At 44.7% G+C, this 21,022-nt stretch overlaps 1 protein-coding gene across 2 annotated transcripts in view; it reads left to right on the forward strand.

The window, feature by feature from the left end:
• The window catches only part of ABTB2 (ankyrin repeat and BTB domain containing 2), a 104,991-nt gene that overhangs the window by 1,798 nt on the left and 82,171 nt on the right, over window positions 1-21,022 (forward strand). The window contains exon 1 of one of the 2 annotated variants that reach the window (XM_069965173.1): window positions 6,157-6,187. The exons of the other annotated variant lie outside the window; for it this stretch is intronic. Coding sequence (XP_069821274.1) covers window positions 6,172-6,187 — 16 coding nt within the window. The 5' untranslated portion in view covers window positions 6,157-6,171. Of the gene's footprint in view, window positions 1-6,156; window positions 6,188-21,022 lie in introns of those variants that run through there. 2 annotated transcript variants of the gene reach the window in all.

Consider the following 21,022-nt stretch of genomic DNA (forward strand, 5'->3'; position numbering starts at 1 on the left):
AGACTGGCTCTGCATACCAATGTAGGGTTAACTTTCCTAGAGCGGAGTATAAACTATTGTAACGTAAAACATAGACTGGATTTATAGACCAATGTAGGGTTAACTTTCCTAGAGCGGAGTATACACTATTAAAACGTAGAATATAGACTAGATTTATAGACCGATCTAGGGTTAACTTTCCTAGAGTGGAGTATAAACTATTGAAACGTAGAGTATAGACTGGATCTGCATACCAATATAGGGTTAACTTTCCTAGAGCGGAGTATAGACTATTGTAATTTAGAACATATACCGTATCTGCAGAACGATAGACCAATGTAGGGTTAACTTACACCGCAGTATTGATGTAATTTTTTCTACTGGATCAGTCTTCAGAGACCATTATCCATAACCGAGACCCAAATTGTAGGGCAGCTTGCAGATATTTTGACTCTCGTTTGACCCTGGATCCAACCTGAGGATGTAATATTAGTCTCTCTAGATGTCATGGTTACTCCATGTCGGATGACTACCTATCACAAGAAAGTATTAAAAAGCATGGGATCGTATACTCTTCTTGCATCGGGGGAGGGGGGGGTCCCTTGATCCAGAATCCTAAAACTTTGGTCAACAATCTGCAATAATCATTATAACTTGTGGGAATCCACCAAGTATAGCCCCACATCAATCGGGCCGGTGGTCGGATCTATCGACCACTGAATGATCTTTCCAAAAAACCTGCCCATTCCAGTCACGTGATTTCTCAGATACATTCAAGTTGGCCGATTGGGGTAACATCGCGAGCTGATTAAAGATGGCCGCCTACTAAGGGTTAAACAGGAATTTTTGGCTTGGCTGAGCATGCTTGTGATTTCCTATGGGATAGGAGGGGATGATAGCGGACATCTAAGGTAAAATAATAGAAGTGCAATATGGCCGATTCATTTCTTCTAACCACATAAGACCTATTCATCTAATGTCTACGGGAACATGTGTTGAATCCTATTAATACTATAATGTTTGTGATGACAGATGAATGTCTTCCATATCTGATCCTATGTCTCCCGGTGATAAGTGATACCACATACATATGGCAGCTACATAGAGATGGAGCCAGCATCCACATTCTGGGAGTGCAATGGTGTCTGCGGATACCCCAAAAGTCAGACAACTGGGGCTTACTGATACGTTATAAGACTCGTAGAGCAATGGTATTCTAAAGATTGGAACATAAGACGACTCTGATGCCCAGGATCCCAACCTGTATTATCATCATATTTTAAGAGTCCCAATGGTCCCACCTCTGAGACCCCCAGAGATCAAGTCTAGTGTTCTAGTTGGAGGATCCCTTTCTCATTTTAGAAAGTTATCCCCTAGTAACAGGGTAGGGGGTCTGACAACTGATCCTAAGAACATTCGGCATGGCCAAATATTCGTGTGTTTCTGTTCTGGTGCCAGCTTATCCCTCCAAGAACAAAGGGGTCAGATAGTAAAAATCTATCACGCCGACCCTTATCTCCTCTGACATCATACGCCGTGGGGAGTCAGGAGTCTGCCATATGTCTTATACTGTTGGCCGAACCCCCTACTGCGCGACTTTAGTATAAAGTGTACAGGCACCTAAAGGGGATGACTAGTTTCAGAACAAACTTTTATATAGTACTGAGGAAAAAGAGGGGCTCCACTAATCAAGATCTTTATTTCTTGATCATAGTGAAGAATTACAAAGAGAGTCTCTCTTTGGAGGACCTGTCTTGCATTGATGGGAATAGGCAGTGTGTAATGCTTTATTTCCCCTGTGGGGGTGCTGCAGAGAGGCTAAACACTTTCAGACAGGGTTTCTCACATTGCTGTGACTCTGCTATTAGCTTATTATCCAGGGACCTTACCAATAAGTAGAGATATAGTCCAAATTAGAGTCCCCCTTTATTGTGCCCGCTTTATTATAGCAAGGCTGTGGCCAAAAGGGGCTGAATGAACATGCACAGAATATTAAAGGGGTACTCCAGCGAAAATAGCTTTCTTCCAAATCAACTGATATCAGAAAGTGCCATAGATTTAAAATTTACTTTTACTTAAATAAAAAAAAAATCTCTAGTCTTCCAGTACTTATCAACTGCTGTATGTCCTGCAGGAAGTGGTATATTCTTTCCAGTCTGACACAGTGCTCTCTGCTGCCACCTCTGTCCATGTCAGGAACTGTCCAGAGCAGCAGCAAATCCCCATAGAAAACCTTCTGCTCTGGACAGTTCCTGACATGGACAAAGGTGGCAGCAGAGAGCAATGTGTCAGATTGGAAAGAAAACACCACTTCCTGCAGGGCATACAGCAGCTGATAAGTACTGGAAAACTGGACATTTTTACATAGAAGTAAATTACAAATCTATATAACTTTCTGACACCAGTTATAGTATTCGCACATATACGATAGCTGTATCATCTCTTCTAAGCCTTCAAGAATCACCTCCAGACTGTCAATCAAATCGGGTCCATGATGTGTCTGGCACTTACCCTGTACACAAATGAGGATTATAAAAGACTGGAATGAATTACCGGCCTTGCATCTTATTATAGACCCCCCCCCCCCCCCCCCCCCGACTCCAATAAATGTTCCTATCTCCGTCCCCAGACGCTCTGAATATATTTGAATATTGATGTATGTAAATGGCAAAGTTTGATCAGGATCAGAGGTGACACGGGGGACATTTAATAAGCAGACGGGCGCATTGTGTGGATGACATCTGGGGACTGCGGCGTCTCCTCTCGCCCTGCCAACACCACCCTGCTCCGTCCCTTTGTATGCCCAAAGGTTTGCATATGGCATATGGTATTACTGTCTACAGTGTAGACAGTAATAAGGAGCCCAAGGCACTACTATAGCAGGGGGCTGATTTTTTTGCCTTATTTTCGGAGCCTTTGCTTGTGCTATGGTCTAGAACAGGGATATGGAACCTTCAGCCCTCCAGCTGTTGCAAAACTACAACTCCCATCATGCCTGGACAGCAAGAGCTAAAACTTTGGCTGTCTAGGAGTGATGGGAATTGTAGTTTTGCAACATCTGGAGGGCCGAAGGTTCCCTATCCCTGCTGTAGATGAATGCCCACCAACGTATAGCTCTCCAACTTATGCAAAACTATTGCACAGCTATAGTCACCTAAGGGTTACTGTATTGTATTTTGTGATTCTGTACACCTATGAGAGATGCTGTTCTTTCTCTACCTATCTCTATTCTTTTCTTTTCTATGCACTCTCTTCTCCACCACTCACAGAGGTTGTTACATACACCCTGTAGGAAGTAGTCACATGGGGAGAGGAAGTAGTGTAGGTCTACACTTAGTCAGTTTTCGCTTTGACTCTCAGTGGAGAAAGACACACACATCAGGCATCCCTGCTGCACTTAGCCAGGGAATGTCCGGGACAGACCTACGGTAGTGTACAGACACGTATGGACAACACAGAGACTTTCTTTCTTAAAGCAACACGTATAGTCAAGATGCAGTGCTAAACACTAAGAGGAGGACAAGTCAGAGGACACCCCAACCCACGCTGTGAACATCTCTAAAAGTGCAGGACAGTATCTTAGACTGAGGAAGTGATCCAGATAGAGCAAAGCAGCTATAGTCAAGGCCTACGTACTCTCGCAACGCAGGTAAAACCGGTTAATTTCAGACATTTAGCTCAACTCAAGTAACCAAGGCTTGTGTCACCCTTGTAGGACGGGTAGCTCGACACTACGGGGCAGAAGATGGTTTATAACGATAAAGGTTGAAACACGGGCACAAGTATTCTTCTTCTAAAGTTCCGGATGAGCACACTACTAAATTGGGTTGGGACTCTCACGACAAAACTCCTCTCCACTCCTCTGAACTCTCTACTCTTCTCTGCACGCAGTCAGCACTGCTATTCTATTCTCTACCTCAGCAACTTTCAGTACAGATGCAGTGAAAGCAACTCTGTATCAGTCGTGTATTATTCACCTGTATTACCAGAGACTTGCCAGGAAAGGAAAAGGTTATTTATTCTACTGGGACTCAGTTATCATTGCACCAGCACCTACACGCAGGCTACACCATCCTTGGGTCATTTCCCCCTTTCTGTGGGTGGCGGTACCGACAGTCTGGGTGGGTCATCTCTGGAGAGCTATAAATTGGGTTGGCTACCTACCTGGACCATAGCAGCTGCATACAGTCAGGATTATGCTGGGACTTGTACTTTTGCAACCACTGGAGAGCAATAAATTGGGTTGGCACCTGACCTAGACCATAGCTGCATGCTGTCAAGGCATGCTGGGAGTTGTAGTTTTGCAGCAGCTGGAGAGTTATGATCCAGAGAGTTATGTACGGTATGGCCAAGCGTTCCTGTGTTCTCTATGAGGAGGGAAGGTTAAGCCAAAGCTAGAAAGCTCTGGCTGCGGCTTATCTCTCCCACAACAAAGGGGATGGGTGGTGCATAAATAGCAATTCCCTAATGTAATCTTATTGTAGCTGTTCTTAGCTGCAGGGAATATCACCTTATATACATATTCATTTACGGCATTGAGCGTTCCCAGGAGCCTCGGATTCTCCTAGTGAGGAGTCTGTAAGAAAAACAATGCCGGGAGTTCAAAGAGGGACAAGTTAGGGCAGCATATCCCTTCCTTTATGGGACCCCCCTATGAGCATTGCACGGAGGCTGGCTGTGAATGGCCGCCATACACCTGGATAAACAGCCCATACAAGTGGCTTTGGCTTTGTGCTTCTTGTATCATCAGGTGTAATAGAAGATACAACCTAGTGTATGGAGGCATGGGACGCAGGTACCTCACACCTCGCTGATGCCGCTTCTTATTAGCGAGGATGGACACATACGTATCATACAAAGGCAAGGTATACAATGAGAGGCTATAGACTCCATCTTAAGGTTGTGAGTAAACACAGGTGTCATACACAGCTGTCTTGGGTCTCGTTCACATCTGTGTCGGGGGGTCTTAAAGGGGCATCCTGCGCAGATCGGGGGTGTAATCTATGTGAGGTTAGTCCTGAGTGGGTAGGTAATTCTCCCCCATTAGGTAGATGCCTCCAGTAGGTAGATAATCCCCCCCGTCAGGTAAGTGCTCCCAGTTGGTACATAATTCCCCAATACCCCTATTATGTAGAAGACCCAGTAAGTATATAATCTCCCCCATTAGCTAAATGTCCTTTAGGTAGATGCCCCCAGTAGGTAGATAATTACCCCCACTAGGTAGGTACCCCTAGTAGGTAGATAATTACCCCCACTTATAAGATGCTCCCACTAGGTAGATGCCTCCACTAGATAAGTAATTACCCCCACTAGGTAGATGCCCCCAGTAGGTAGATAATTACCCCCACTAGGTAGATACCCCTAGTAGGTAGATAATTACCCCCACTAATAAGATGCTCCCGCTAGGTAGATGCCTCCACTAGGTAAGTAATTACCCCCACTAGGTAGATGCCCCCAGTAGGTAAAAAATTAACCCCTACTAGGTAGATGCCCCTAGTTGGTGCATAATTAACCCCCACTAGGTAGATGCCCCCAGTAGGTGAAAAATTAACCAACACTAGGTAGATGCCCCCAGTAGGTAGATAGTTAACCTCCACTAGGTAGATGCCCCTAGTAGGTAGATAATTACCCCCACACACACACACTAGGTAGATGCCCCTAGTAGGTAGATAATTACCCCCCCCCCCCCCCCACTAGGTAGATGCCCCCCAGTAGGTTGATAATCCCACATATTACAGTAGGTTAAAGTCCCCAATAGATGGGTAATTTCCCCCTGGTAGGTAAATGCCCCCACATTAGCACATTAGGTAGCTGCCCCCATTGGGTAGGTAATACCCTCCACATTGTACACATTAACGCTGACTTTACAATGTTAGGGCACAAACTTGAGAAGGCACCTGCCCTTCCACACTATGCCACCGCACAGGGGCACGCAGTGCTACAGACTCCATTTAATTCCCGGGGCAGGGCCTGACTCCGGGGGGTGGGCAGAGGGCCGGACTAAAGGATCTCATGGCCCAGAGGTTCCCCACCCATGTTCTAGGGGACTTGTACATGTGACTACTCTACTAGGACTACTAAAATAGCGCAGGCCTGGGGGGCTTTCACTAGGCCCCCAAATGCTATCCTAACCGCTTGCCATTCCAAAATGGCCGCCTAGATGCCACAGTCGCTATTGGAGGAAGGGGATATATGGACGGGATGAGAGGTATTTCTGATCCTGATCATTGCTGAGGGGCTCGGACAGCCTGCTCCATACAACCTTCCTGGCTCATAGGGGGTCAAAGGATAATACCCTTATATTACAAAAAAGTAAAGTGTCCCCATGCTTGTACGCCCCTCTTCAGGGAGAAACCTGACAGCAAGTGCTCAAGTTCCCTGCAGCACCACCAGAGGAGAAATGAAGCATTACACAGTTCCCATTCACATCAATGGGTTGTCTCCATAATGCAGGATAAGATAGGTCCTCCAACCCTCACTGAACAGAACCCCCAACCCCCATTGACTCCATTGAATTTCCCAAAACGGTAGACAACAATGCCATTCCAGTACTCATCAGCTGCTGTATGTCCTGCAGGAAGAGCTGTATTCTTTCCATCCTGACACAGTGCTCTCTGCTGCCACCTCTGTCCATGTCAGGAACTGTCCAGGATTTGCTACTGCTCTGGACAGTTGGAGGTGGCAGCAGAAAGCGCTGTGTCAGACTGGAAAGAATACACCACTTCCTGCAGGACATACAGCAGCTGATAAGTGCTGGAAGACTGGAGATTTTGAATAGGATTAAATTACAACTCTCTGGCACTTTTTGACACCAGTTGTTTTGAAAGAAAAACATTTTCACTGGAGTACCCCTTTAAGTATAGGTTCATTTTAGGTGAAAATACAGGATAATTTTTTACTCACCGTAAATTTTCTTTCCTGTAGTCCGAAGCAGCAGCACAAATGGGGAAGATCCTATCTTCCTGCAATGGTAGGACAGATGGTACTAATAAAAGATTGATTAGGAGCCCTATAAGAAGGCCATACAGACCCCTCCTCCTTGTGTTAATTCTAACGACGAAAAAAATTTAAAATTCATAATAAAATCTTAGTTAATAAGGCATTAAAACAATCAAGGTATGCTGCATAAATAATAGTTTGTTTAAATCAGGGCGGGAAGTCTGTGCTGCTGCTTCGGACTACAGGAAAGAAAATTTACGGTGAGTAAAAAATTATCCTTTCCCTTACGTCCTCAGCAGCAGCACAAATGGGGATATAGCAAGCTATGAAAACAGACTAGGGAGGGCCATTACATTACAGAAGACAGAATGGCTGAGCCAAAAACTGGTTGACTCGTGAATATCTAGTCTATAGTGCTTGACAAAAGGTATTGACGGACGACCATGAAGCAGTCCTGCATATTTGTTCCAAGGGTACAGATCTTTTTTCAGCCCATGTGGATGATATTGCCCTCATTGAATGTGCCTTGATTGCACCAGGTACCTGTAATCCAGCTTCTTGTTAGCATATGGAGATGACTTCCCTTATCCATCTGGACAGAGAAGCTTTGGATGACTTGCATCCTTTGTTTTTCCCTGCAAAGGATAAAAACAAGTGGTTAGATTTCCTGAAGGAGTTTGCCCGTTCAATATACATGCTCCAAGCCCTTCCCACATCTAAGGGATGAAGCTCCTTCTCTCCCGTGTTGGCAGGAGTAATGGATTGTAACAATGGAGATGTGGAAGAGACTTTCACCCACCAGGCTTCAAACATCTTCTTTACCTTCAGGTAGGTTCTGTAGGCAGTTGTGGCTCTGGACTACAGAAGAGTGGTCACCACTTTGACAGCATATCAATTCCCACCTTGTTGACGGCAGTCAAGCTTCGGACAAGCCTGCCCTCTTGAGTTATTAACTGAGGGTATACAGAAGCCTCCAGATTATTCCTATGGAATTAGCGCCATGCTTTTAGATAATATAAGAGGCCATCATGAAACCAGAGACTTGCTACTTGCAAGATTTTTAGACTCTGCCCACACCTGGCAGGGACGCTGGGAGTAATCTCTGCTACTCTGTGTCAGTAGCTGGGGAGACTGGGAGAGTTCCCAGAAGATTCTTAGGCAGGGGGCTCACCATTGTGAACCATGCCCTCTTGGGTCAATAGGGGCAAATGAGGCTGACCAAGGCCCAACCTTGTCTCAGATTCTGCAAGACTCTGGGCTTTTTAGGAGTGAGGAAAAAAGGTTTTCCAATTTGAACCTTGAATAGGAATAGGTCTATTCTCCATGCGATTTACCAGAAAGCTTCTGGTCCAGAGACCGTTCTTCCGACAGGATTACTTCGCAGCATAGATTGCCAGCAGACAAAATGCCCCTGCCTCCAGTAGTGCCCCTATAAAGATCGGTATGCGCCATCCTAGATGCGGTTTTGATCTTATACTGATAGCTTACCATAGATTGGTGTGCTGAAGTGGACTAGTATTCCCTTCATATGTTGGATGCCAGCAACATTTCTGATGGGGATTAAGGCTTCCTTGCCCGTTGCTCATACAAGCGCCCCACTGCTTGATATATCAATGGTTTTCTCTACCCACTTCATTGGGAGACTGCTGCCATTGAGCAGGAAAAGCTATCCTTGTCTCTGGGTGTTATTTCCAGTGTAGACATAAGACCCAAGGGTATCAGATGAAGTGACAGCAACTGGGGAGTGCCGAGAACCCAGACTTGTGTCAACTTCTGTATTATCTCTGGAGGAAGTAAGTCACAGACTGGGGATCTATTCTCCTCCTTAGGAATTGTTCGATGCCAGAAAACAATGATGAGCTTCAATTTTCTCAAACAGTCAAAGTACAATAGACATCCTCTTGGTGACTGTAGATGGAGCCAAGATTATTCCAGATAGAAGGGCTGTAAATTGAAAAGAATGCCAATTGCCTTGTACAAAAGGTCTTGATGTAAAGGAATATGCAGCTTTTGTCTGTAGACAGGTACATGCGGGTATACATGGCCAGATAACGTCCTTCTTCTAGGAGGGAACTACAGAGCATAAATCCTCCATACAACCGCCTTCTCAGAGGAGGCTGTATACAGGTACATGCAGGTATACCTGGTCAGATAACATCCTACTTCTAGGAGGGACCCAGAGATCATAGATCCCACATACAGCACCTTCCTCAGAGGAGGCTGTATACAGGTATACACGGTCAGATAACATCCCTCTAGGAGGGACCCACAGATCAAAATTCAATATGGCAGCCTTTCCTATCATATAACACTGGTACAGACCTCTCTCATTATGGAAATAAATTGTCAGAAAAGACGTAGTCACAAGTTCTTGTCCCCATCCCCAAGGCCTCCGAGACGTCTGGTCCTTCTTGTGCAGGATTCTTTCCTTTACCTTCCATACTAGAATTCCTACGGAATGTGGAACAAAGTAGAAGTTCCTTCTCTTATTAGACTTTCATGAGAATGTCCAATACAGATCCAACCATCTTTATATTGGAGTGAACATCTGCCCCTTTACAACGAAGGTCCAGTCTCCAAACTGTGGGGATCGGGCAGCCAAGTATACTGCTCAGCTATAGTAATATAGACATTTATTTTATTTATTTATTATTATTATTATTTTATTTTATTTTTTTTTTTTTTTTTTTTTAAATTACTAAGAAATTTTTTTTTTTTTTTTTTTTTTTGAACAAGGACTTTGTGCGTCTGAAGGAGCCATGACCTCGGACTCCATCCAGTTCAGCCTGTAGATTATCATTCAGATGTAAAATCTTAAGCAGTCATTGTCTCTTCTGAGAAAAAGTTGCAATCCACAAATGAATTCTCTGCCACCTTAAAGTGGAATCTTGCAGGATCTGTACGCCAAGAAAGCTTTTTCCCCAGAAGTTCTGTTACCAGAATCCTGCTACATCCAAGGATGGAAGTTGTGCCAGACTGACCGGCCGACTAACAGACTAGTGCAGAGTGCCTGGAATCAGACACACAGGTGCAATGAATATGCAACCAGCAATCCTAAAACAGTGTTCACACATAGCTTCATAGCTTTACTGCATCCTTCAGTACACAGAAGCTCCATAGGGTCACTGCATCATCTGATATCAGTATTACAGAGAGTAACTAGACAGCAGGTGTACACAGTATTACAGAGTAATTATACTGTAGGTATACACAGTACACATCCAGCATCTCTAAGGATGTAGCTTCATAGGTCACTGCATTATCTGATAACAGTACTAATCAGATAGTACACATCTACAATCCTAAAGCCATGTTCACACACAGTAGCTTTACTGCATTCTTAAATAGCAGCACTGGAGCAGCGCAAAAAAGCTCCATAGAATCACTGCATCATCTGATGGCGGTATTAGGGAAAGTAATCAGATAGCAGGTGTATCCAGTACACATCCACCAGCTCTAAGCATGTGCTCACACACATAGCTCCATATGGTCACTATATAATCTGATAGCAGTATTAGGGAAAGTAATTAGATAGATGTATCCAGTACACAACTAGCAACTCTAAGGCTGTGTTCACACACAGTAGCTTCACAGGGCACTGCATCATCTGATAGCAGTATAGTGAAAGAAATCAGACAGCAGGTGTTACACAGTACACTACAATTCTAAGGCAATGTTCACACACAGTGGCTTCATAACTTCACTGCATTCTTAGATAGCAGCACACAGAAGGTCCACATGATAACCATCATCTGATAGCAGTATTAGTGAAGGTAATTAAACAGCAGGTGTACATAGTACACGACTAAATTCTAAGGCAGTGTTCACACACAGTAGCTTCACTGCATTCTTAAATGTCAGCACACAGAAGGTCCACATGATCACTGTATCATCTGATAGCAGTATAGTGAAAGTAAATAGACAGCAGGTGTATAGTATACAACTAACAATTCTAAGGCCGTGTTCATACACAGTAGCTTCACTGCATTCTTAAATGGCAGCACTGGAGTAGCACACAGACGCTCCATAGGGTGACTGCGTCATCTGTTAGCAGTATTAGTGAAAGTTATTAGACAGGAGTTGTATCTACCACTACACAATAACTCTAAGGCTGTGTTCATACACAGTTTTATAGCTTCATTGTATCATCTGATAGAAATACTGGAAAAGTAATCAGACCGCAGGTATACACACTACACAACTACAATTCTAAGGCTGTGTTCACACACACAATTTCACTGCATCATCTGGTAGCAGTACTATAGAAAGTAATTAGTCAGCAGGTGTTCACAATGCACAAATAGCAGCTCTAGGGTTGTGTGCACACACAAACACACAGTTTTATAGCTTCACTGCATCATCCGATGGCAGTACTATAGAAAGTAATGAGGCAACAGGTGTACACAATTAGCAGCTCTAGGGCTGTGTTCACATACAGTTTCAGAGCTTCACTGCATCATCTGGTAGCAGTACTATATCAAGTAATCAGGCAGCAGGTGTGCACACTGCACAACTAGCAGCTCTAGGGTTGTGTGCACACAGTTTTATAGCTTCATTGCATCATCTGGTAGCAGTGCTATAGAAAGTAATGAGGCAGTAGGTGTGCACAATTAGCAGTTCTAGGGCTGTGTTCACATACAGTTTCAGAGCTTCACTGCATCATCTGGTAGCAGTGCTATAGAAAGTAATCAGGCAGTAGGTGTGCACACTGCACAACTAACAGCTCTAGGGTTGTGTGCACACACACAGTTTTATAGCTTCACTGCATCATCCGATGGCAGTACTATAGAAAGTAATGAGGCAACAGGTGTACACAATTAGCAGCTCTAGGGCTGTGTTCACACACATACACAGTTTCATTGTAGCAGTACTGGAGAAAATAATGAGACAGCAGGTGTACTAAATACCCAACTAGCAGCTTTAAAGCTGTGTTCATGTATACTCACTATAGTTACATAGGTCACTCATATAGTGAAGCAGTCTAACAGGACTTGCACAACCAATGTTAAAAAAAGTGAAAAACATTGAAACGAAACATTTGAGGCATAAAAGCCTCATACAACATATATATATATATATCCAATAATCCTCCTGATACACATGCCAGGCTTCCAGCTCAAAAGAAAAAACAGCATATCTTACCTTGCTGAAGTATCAAGAAACATTAGCAGCCGCCCAGGTGAGGACACGGATCTGGCAGCACCATGATACTTACTGCAGCAGCTTCATGGCTTCCCTCACACAGCGGCTCCATACAGCAGAGAAGCTGAGCGATAACTCTACTAAAAAGTAAATAATCTCCTCTCTGATACAGCAGAGCAGGAAAAACAACATTTTTATAAATTTCCCCTCTCCACACGACCATGTGGAAAGGAAGAATCTTTGGAAAGGAAAGTCAGACACAAACATAGGCCTGAGCCTGCTTCCCTCTCCTACCACCTGTCCCACAGGAGGACAGAAAAAAACACAAGGAGGAGGGGTCTGTATGGCCTTCTTATAGGGCTCCTAATCAATCTTTTATTAGTACCATCTGTCCTACCATTGCAGGAAGATAGGATCTTCCCCATTTGTGCTGCTGCTGAGGACGTAAGGGAAACATTATTGCTTCCTTTAGATGTGGAATTTAGAGGTCCTGACTGTGGCCCCACCAATGTGTCAGCAGCTTATATCCTAGACTCCATTGACAGCTGAGGTTTATATGCTGTCGATGGATTTACATGGCAGCCGTCCACATAGTTCTACATATACAGTTACAATCCTGCTCCAGGAACTAAAGTTCTGCTTGTGCAGTGTCCTGGTACCCGAATCCCAGTTACTATCAGTGTACAGTTGTGGTGTGGCTGAAGAATCTTTTGCAAAGTGTCTTTAGCTTTGTCTGTGTATTGTAAGTTTACTTGTATACACTGTTAAACACAAGCAGTTTTGCATACACTGTTAATACTGTTTAGTGGTCACATGTCAAGGATGTAAAGAAGTTGGTCACATGACCTTCTCACCTGCAACACTAAACTCTTTGTCATTAAGTGCTTGGTGGCTTACACAGCAGAGTCGGTCCCTCACATTGGACCTTGTGGGTAAAGTCTCCTTTAGTAAACTACAGTTAGACAAATCTGTGGGGGCCCTCTACCGCAGGCTAGACCTGTGTGACGCTTGCAACCTTAAAGGGGTTATCCAGCTCTACAAAAACATGGCCGCTCTCTTCCAGAGACAGCATCGCTCTTGTCTCCAGTTTGGGTGCAGGTTTTGTAACTCGGACCCATTAAAGTGAATGGAGCTTAAAGGGGTTATCCAGCGCTACAAAAACATGGCCACTTTTCCCCCTCTCTTGTCTCCAGATTGGGTGGGGTTTGGAACTCAGCTCCATTGAAGTAAATGGAGCTTAATTGCAAATCACACCTGAACTGGAGACAAGAGAGGGGGAAAAGTAGCCAAATTTTTGTAGCTCAGGATAACCCCTTTAATTACAAACCAAACCTGATCTGGAGACAAAAGTGGTGCTGTCTCTGGAAGAAAGCGGCCATGTTTTTGTAGCACTGGATAACCCCTTTAATTTAACTGTGAGTCACTTGCTTCTATATGGTATCATGCATAACCATCAATGAATCATTCAGCGATCAGCTGCCATCTAGTAGCAAGTTTTCAGTTTCCCTGCAGCGCCACCACAGGAGAAATAAAGTATTACACTTTCAAATTAATAGATTCTGTAGAATTTACAATTGTGCTGAGTCCTCCAGAGAAAGAGACGCCCCTTGTAGTTAGTCTCTATAATAGAGGAACAGGGTTCACCCCTTTTTTGACCCGTATCTTCCTAATTGAATATTTGCAAATGAGGTTTCTAAGCCAGACGAGCCCTCTAAGCCATTTCCTAATGTATTCCCATTGGCTGACATCCATGAAGCAGAACTCTACAGCGCTCCCTAGAGGACACTCGGAACGGCAGCCCGGGCACATTGTAACACTTTCCCTTTTTTTATTGTTCAGGATTTTTATGGTAAAGTCTCCTCCGATCTTGTTAATTGTTTACATCATTCCAGTGGCAGCTCCGCGCTGCCTCAATTGCTGCTTACGCCGAGTCCTCAATCCAGATGTTTCAATCCCCAGCAGGGCGTTGGCTGAACTCTTTCCAAAATCTTACTAGAAATATATGAAAGCAATTAGTTGTTTTCTTTGGGGTTGAGACAAAGCTCAAACGCAAAAGCCGCACTCTGGTCATTGGGATCCGGCAGACAGAGAGCAATAAAAGGCTGGTGGGAAATTATTGATTAAAAGGGGTTGTTTACTAAAAAAAAAAAAAAAAAATCTGTCAAATCAACTGGTGCAGACAAGTAGACAAGTTTTAGAGATTTGTATTTTTTTTCTATTAAAAAATCTCAAGTCTTCCAGCACTTATCAGCTGCTGTATGTCCTGCAGGAAGTTGTGGCAGCAGAGAGCATTGTGTCAGACTGGAAAGAATACACCACTTCCTGCAGGACATACGGCAGCTGATAAGTACTGGAAGACTGGAGATTTTTAAATAGATGTTTATAAGATGGCACCAGTAGATTTTGCCCCCTTTTTTGTTGCTGGAGTACCCCTTTAAAAGCTGATTTAAAAGCTGAATTCTTTGCATCAATGTATACACTAAGCTATTAAGCTCCCCCTAGTGGTAGCCATACATAGCAAGAATTTTGAAAGAAGAGGTTGGGATGTGACTATTGTTGTTAGAATGACTTTGTTAGTCTATTGTCTTGTAAATGGAAATTCTGATGAGAGGCATTCCGCTCTAAACTGGGGATCCAGGGGTGTTATGCTTATGTGGTGTTCTTCAGTGCTAGCTCCCCTCTTCCATCAATGCTTCATGTTTGGCCCGGTTGACGCTCACCATACACTCTTAATAGTTGTTAGACAAATAATTCAGTGAACAGCTATTACTTCCAAACTCCTGCGGAAGATTTATCAAACATGGTGTAAAGTGAAACTGGCTCAGTTGCCCCTAGCAACCAATCAGATTCCACCTTTCATTTTCCAAAGAGTCTGTGAGGAATGAAAGGTGGAATCTGATTGGTTGCTAGGGGCAACTGAGCCAGTTTCACTTTACACCATGTTTGATAAATATACATACGGTCGCTCAATCTGGCTGAGCGTGCATGTGTTGTCAATGGGGGAAAGGGACATAAGCTCTGGCAGACACCCTTGGATATGGGTTATCTCTTGTGTACAAAGCATAGAGGGATTGAGCATATCCTTCTCTCCCATGATAAGTCTAGAAGGCTTCCATCCATATTTGTTGGTCATCTTGTCCTGCCAATACTATGTATATGGGGGCTCCTTTGCATGACATTGCTTTGACCAGAATAGTCAAGGTCGGTTCCAGGTTTTTGTGGGCCCTTTGGCGACAGAGCCTCTGTGGGCTCCTTTTCAGAACAAATCATGTGGCAACAATAAAGCCGCCCCCCTCTGTGTAGTCCCCCTTATAGATGTCCCCCTCAGAATTGTCCCCCTCATAGATGGCCCCCACAGCATTGTCCCCTTATAGATGGCCGCCTGAGCATTGTCCCTCTCATAGATGGCCCCCTCAGCATTGTCCCTCCCATAGATGGCCCCCTCAGCATTGTCCCCCTCATAGATGGCCCCCTCAGCATTGTCCCCCTTATAGATGACCCCCTCAGCATTGTCCCTTCCATAGATGTCCCCCTTATAGATGGCCCCCTCAGCATTGTCCCTTCCATAGATGTCCCCCTTATAAATGGCCCCCTCAGCATTGTCCCCCTCTTAGATGGCCCCCTCAGCATTGGCCCCCTCATAGATGGCCCCCACAGCATTGTCTCTCTCATAGATGGCCGCCTGAGCATTGTCCCCCTCATAGATGGCCCCCTCAGCATTGTCCCTCCCATAGATGTCCCCTCTCATAGATGGCCCCCTCAGCATTGTTCCCCTCATAGATGTCCCCCTCATAGATGGCCCACTCAGCATTGTCCCCCTTATAGATGGCCCCCTCAGCATTGTCCCTTCCATAGATGTCCCCCTTATAGATGGCCCCCTCAGCATTGTCCCCCTCATAGATGGCCCCCTCAGCATTCTCCCCCTTATAGATGGCCCTGTCAGCATTGTCCCTCCCATAGATGTCCCCTTATAGATGGCCCCCTCAGCATTGTCCCCCTTATAGATGGCCCCTTCAGCATTGTCCCTTCCATAGATGGCCCCCTCAACATTGTCCCCCTCATAGATGGCCCCCTCAGCATTGTCCCCCTTATGTGCAATCTAAAGTAAAAAAAAAAATAAAACACTCACCTTCTAACTCGCTCCCCCGTTGCTGAAGATCTCCCTGCGTCTCCTCTCTTCTCCGGCACCAGCAGCGTATGTTAGGGACGCTGCCTATGCCGGAAGTCCCGGCCGGCTGCGCTCAGTCAGTTGCGTGTGCATCTTAAAGGCACACATGCAACTGACTGGTCAGCTTGCCCAAGAATTTGAGGCAACTGTGTCCCAGATTCCTGAGATGCCCCTGAACAGTGGCACACCTAGTAGGGCCCACAGGACCTCACTCAGCAATGATCAAATCGATCATTGCTGAGTAAACAACTGGGAAACTGGGCCCCCCCCAGAGGAGCTGTGGGCCCCGGCACTTGCCCGACTATGCCAGGCGCTGACGCCGGCCCAGAGAATAGTGCTTCTATTCTTCCCATGACAAAATCTGCATGGGAGCTTCCGCCTCATGTGAACAGAGGCTGAATGAGTCCTTTCTGACTGTTCTCCATCCTCCGTAGCCACATGTTTATGAGGGTTTGCCACAAGGCCCCGGCTGTGGTCAGTTCCCTTTTCCCTTTTCAGTGATTAAATCCTCTGGATCATTGTGGAAGTGATTTTAGATCTGACATCTGGTTCCCAGCGATGTTTCTGCCTGAGGCCACAGAATAGTCAGGCGGAGATGACCTCATTATACTTCATGTCCCGTTCTAGATTAGAACCCATAGGAATCTCAGCCAGGACTGTGCAGGTTCCCTGGGACGTATATGGGGAGTATATACCGCAGCCCAGCGCCATCAGGAATTGCGCATTACTTATACTCATTATACTTATATACTTGTTACCAAGGTCATTGGAACTGAGATTCTGAATAGGTGAAGGAATCAATGGATTCTGTTATTTCATCTGAATTTCAAATTCAAAACTCGGGAAGTTTAACATTCTTCCTTATCTCTCACACATAACAAAAGGGGACGTTAACCCCTTCGTGGCCAAATGTCATTGATGCCCAGATGCAGTGGCGTAGCTACCATAGAGGCTGGGTAGGCAGTTGCTATGGGGCCCGTGCAGGAGGGGGGCCCCGGGGGAGAAGGTAAGAGCGTGTGTCCTTCTGCTTAACCCCTTATGTACTGCAGTGTGTAAGTGACCCAATGTTTACTTATATGCTGCAACACAAAAAAAAGGGTTAACAAACAGAAGACAGAGATCTCTGCTTCACTGCTCAGATAGCCCCTGACCTCTGTTCTCCAGCTGGCAATCAAGTAGGAAAGGAAAACGTGCAGAGGTCAGGGGTTATCAGTGCACCAGCAGTAAAGCAGTAATATATATTTTTGGGATCTGTAGTTTTTATTGGTATCATATTGGTATAAAAAGAAAAATTTTGACCACCTTTTAATAATTTTTTTTCTGATATATAATTTTTTCAAAAAACCTGCAATTTTGGTGTTTTTGTTCCCCTCTTTTCGTTTACGCTGTTTTCCGCACGCCGCAATATATTATAGGTTTATTTGTTTATTTGTTTTTACAGATTTTTATAATGGGAACGGAGATCATGTAAAGTTTTCTTGGGGGGTTATTTTATATCAGTGGGAGCAAGCGAACGCTGTCCTGTCAGGTCAGCACTCGCTTGCTACTAGCTCTCCCTTGCTGGGGGTAAAGCCCCCATCACATGTGGCGGCAGCGAGCAGGTGAGTACAGGGGGAGCCGGGGGGAGCTGCGCGGGGGCTGCCCGAGTGATCGCTAGATCGTCCGGGCAGCCCATAGAGGATAGCAGCGGTCTGCTGTCGCTGCTCCTATTCCACCGAGCGACGGCAGCAGATCGCTGCTCTCCACATCGTTAGTCCTTCAATATGTTAAAAGAAACGATCAGCCAACATTGTGCATGTCAGATGATCGTTGCCCTTTGTTACACCATTATAGCCGATATTGGGCCAAATACAGCCGAAAATCGTTTTGTGTAATAGGGCCTTAAGGGTTATTTTTTATATATTTTTTTATTTTATTTTATTTTTTTATACTTTTTTTTACAGTTAAATATGCAATCATTAGATTGCAAATACTGATTGCCATTACACAGCATTGATCAATACTATCTGCGATCTTCTCATAGAGCCTTCCTGAGGGCAGACTCTATCAGAAGATGGCCGATCTGACAGGACGAAGAGGTAAGGAGAACCCCTCCGCCTGTCAGTGCAAGTGATTGGGACCCAGTCACAGTCACTGACTTCCTAAACGCCACGATTGCGATAGATCATGACGTTTAAGGGGTCTTTACCTCCGGGGCCAGCAACACTGATGTGTGCGGGACAACTCACATTGCCGCAGCCCTGCACACATTAAAAGCCCCTTCATGGCAGGAACGTCTACGTACGTTCCTGCTGCATGAGGCATGTGCAATAGGAAAGTATATATACAGATCACTGACAAGAAGGTGTTAAACATAAAACATAGCTGATGGTTTCTCCCCAAAGAAAAGTGCCCCCCCCTGTCTTCAGGTTGTGTATGGTATTACAACTCAGCATTAATTTCAATGGAACTGTGCTGCAATACCACACCCAAACTGAAGACGTGAGTGGCGCTGTTTCTAAAACAGCAGCTGTGTCTTATAGGATAACTATGTAAAAAAAAAAATGAGAAAGTTTAAAGAAAGTTGTTGCTTGCAGATGACACCTGTCTCCTGATTTATGACATCACAAAGAACAAATAGATACCTAATAATTATTTTACAATAACCCTAATTATTTTACGATAATCATAGTCGGAGAGGTCTTATACCGCTTCACACCCATTGTTCTATTCCTAGTAGGGCAGAGAGACTTGGGCCATGTTCCAACCTCCTATATCGGCCATAGAGAGGGAGAGGCCTGCAAGCCTTGGTTAGAAGTCAGGAACATGTCAAAGCTTCATACACAGGGCTGCCTTGCTTTGATCTCACTGGTGATCAGCTGTGATCTGCGGGGAAAGCTGGCTGTAGGTGTTTTTATTCCCCTGCAGCGCCACCACAGGTGAAGTGAAGCATTACACCAATGCAGTACTTAGCAGCTGCTGTATATCCTGCAGGAAGTTGTGTATTCTTTTCAGTTTGATACAGTGCTCTCTACTGCCACCTCTGTCCATGTCAGGAACTGTCCAGAGCAGCAGAGCTTTTCTGCGGGGATTTGCTACTGCTCTGGACAGTTGGAGGTGGCAGCAGAGAGCACTGTGTCAGACTGGAAAGAATACACCACTTCCTGCAGGACATACAGCAGCTGATAAGTACTTGAAGTACTAGAAACTTTCTAACACCAGTTGATTAAAAAAAATTATTCTCCAGAGTACTCAGGATTCCTCAGGAAATTAGTTTCTTTTATAATTTGACAATCAATGTAAAGGAATTTGGAGTTTGTAGAGGTCAGGAGGCACTTAGGACTCTCTGACAGTATCTCTTGCTCTGGAGGACCTGTCATATTTGATTTTAATAAGCCTCATGTGATGTTCATCTTGTCCTGTGGTGGCGCCGCAGCAGATATGAACACCTAGATTACTGCTGATTGTTCATGTTTTCAATTTACCGTTGTGGGAAAGTTGGATTGACCAAAGTGGAGAACCCCTTTAAGAACCAGTTATCAGAATCCGAAACTTCTTGCACAGAACCTAAAATTGCAACGTAAAATACAAACTACTGAGATTTATAATTGACTTGTAGGCTGAGCATTGTATATTGTGGATGAACACACTCCTTCCTACCCATCACCCCATGCTCCTTCTCCTTCTATAAGGGAGCCTGGGAGTTAGGCTGACAGCTCTGATGTATGGCGGTGGCTTACAAGTGCTGTGTTGCTATATAAAGCTACTTGCACCTTAGTGAAATGGGGGGAGGAGGAAGACATTGGTCACCAGTGAGGCCGGGAGGTCGGGGGTCTCTATGTACTTTGATGTTGGTAGCAGAGGGGGCTCATGCTGGTGGGCTTATCCTGGTAAACACCCCGGCATCTGGTCTGATCAGCTGTTTCCATCAGCAAAAGTGGGAAATTCTTAGGAAAGTTTGTAGATGGAACTGATCTTGTCTGAAGATTTCTTAAAGGGGTTATCCAGTGCTACAAAAACATGGCCACTTTCTTCCAGAGACAGCACCACTCTTGTCTCCAGCTTGGGTGGGGTTTTGCTGCTCAGTCCTGTTGAAGTGAATAGAGCTTAATTGCAAACCGCACCTGAGCTGGAGACAAGATTCGTGTTGTCTCTAAAAGAAAGTGGCCATGTTTTTCTGACACTGGATAACCCCTTTAAGGATCATCCAAATCTGGTTCACTAAGATGTAGAAGAGTCCAAGCCGTGACCAATGCAGGAGCGAAGGATGGTGGACATGATGAGATACAATATGACTGATTCTTTCCACGCAGTCCCAAAAACCTAGTGGTATTTGCCGAGTACTCCTAAGAGAAAAAAATGGCAGAAAGTTAAATAAATTTGTAATTTACTTCTATTAAAAAAAAAAATCTCGAGCCCTTCAGTACTTATCAGTTGCTGTATGTCCTGCAGGAAGTGGTGTATTCTTTCCAGTCTGACACAGAGCTCTGTCAGGAACTGTCCAGAACAGCAGCAAATCCCCATAGAAAATCTCTATTGATCTGCACAGTTCCTGACATGGACAGAGGTGGCAGCCAAGAGCGCTGTGTCCAATGGAAGAATACACCACTTCCTGCAGGACATACAGCAGCTGATAAGTACTGGAGGGCTTAAGATTTTTTTTTTTTTTAATAGAAGTAAATTACGAATTTATATAACTTTCTGCCATCAGTTGAAAAAACGAATTATTCTCTGGTGTACCCCTTTAGCATATTGTGGGGCTAATTTCCCCATAGACATGCATGCTCAGCGTTTTGTGCAATGTCTGGAACACTG

The sequence above is a fragment of the Dendropsophus ebraccatus genome, chromosome 4, assembly GCF_027789765.1.
Source record: "Dendropsophus ebraccatus isolate aDenEbr1 chromosome 4, aDenEbr1.pat, whole genome shotgun sequence".
Taxonomy (NCBI): Eukaryota; Metazoa; Chordata; class Amphibia; order Anura; family Hylidae; genus Dendropsophus; species Dendropsophus ebraccatus.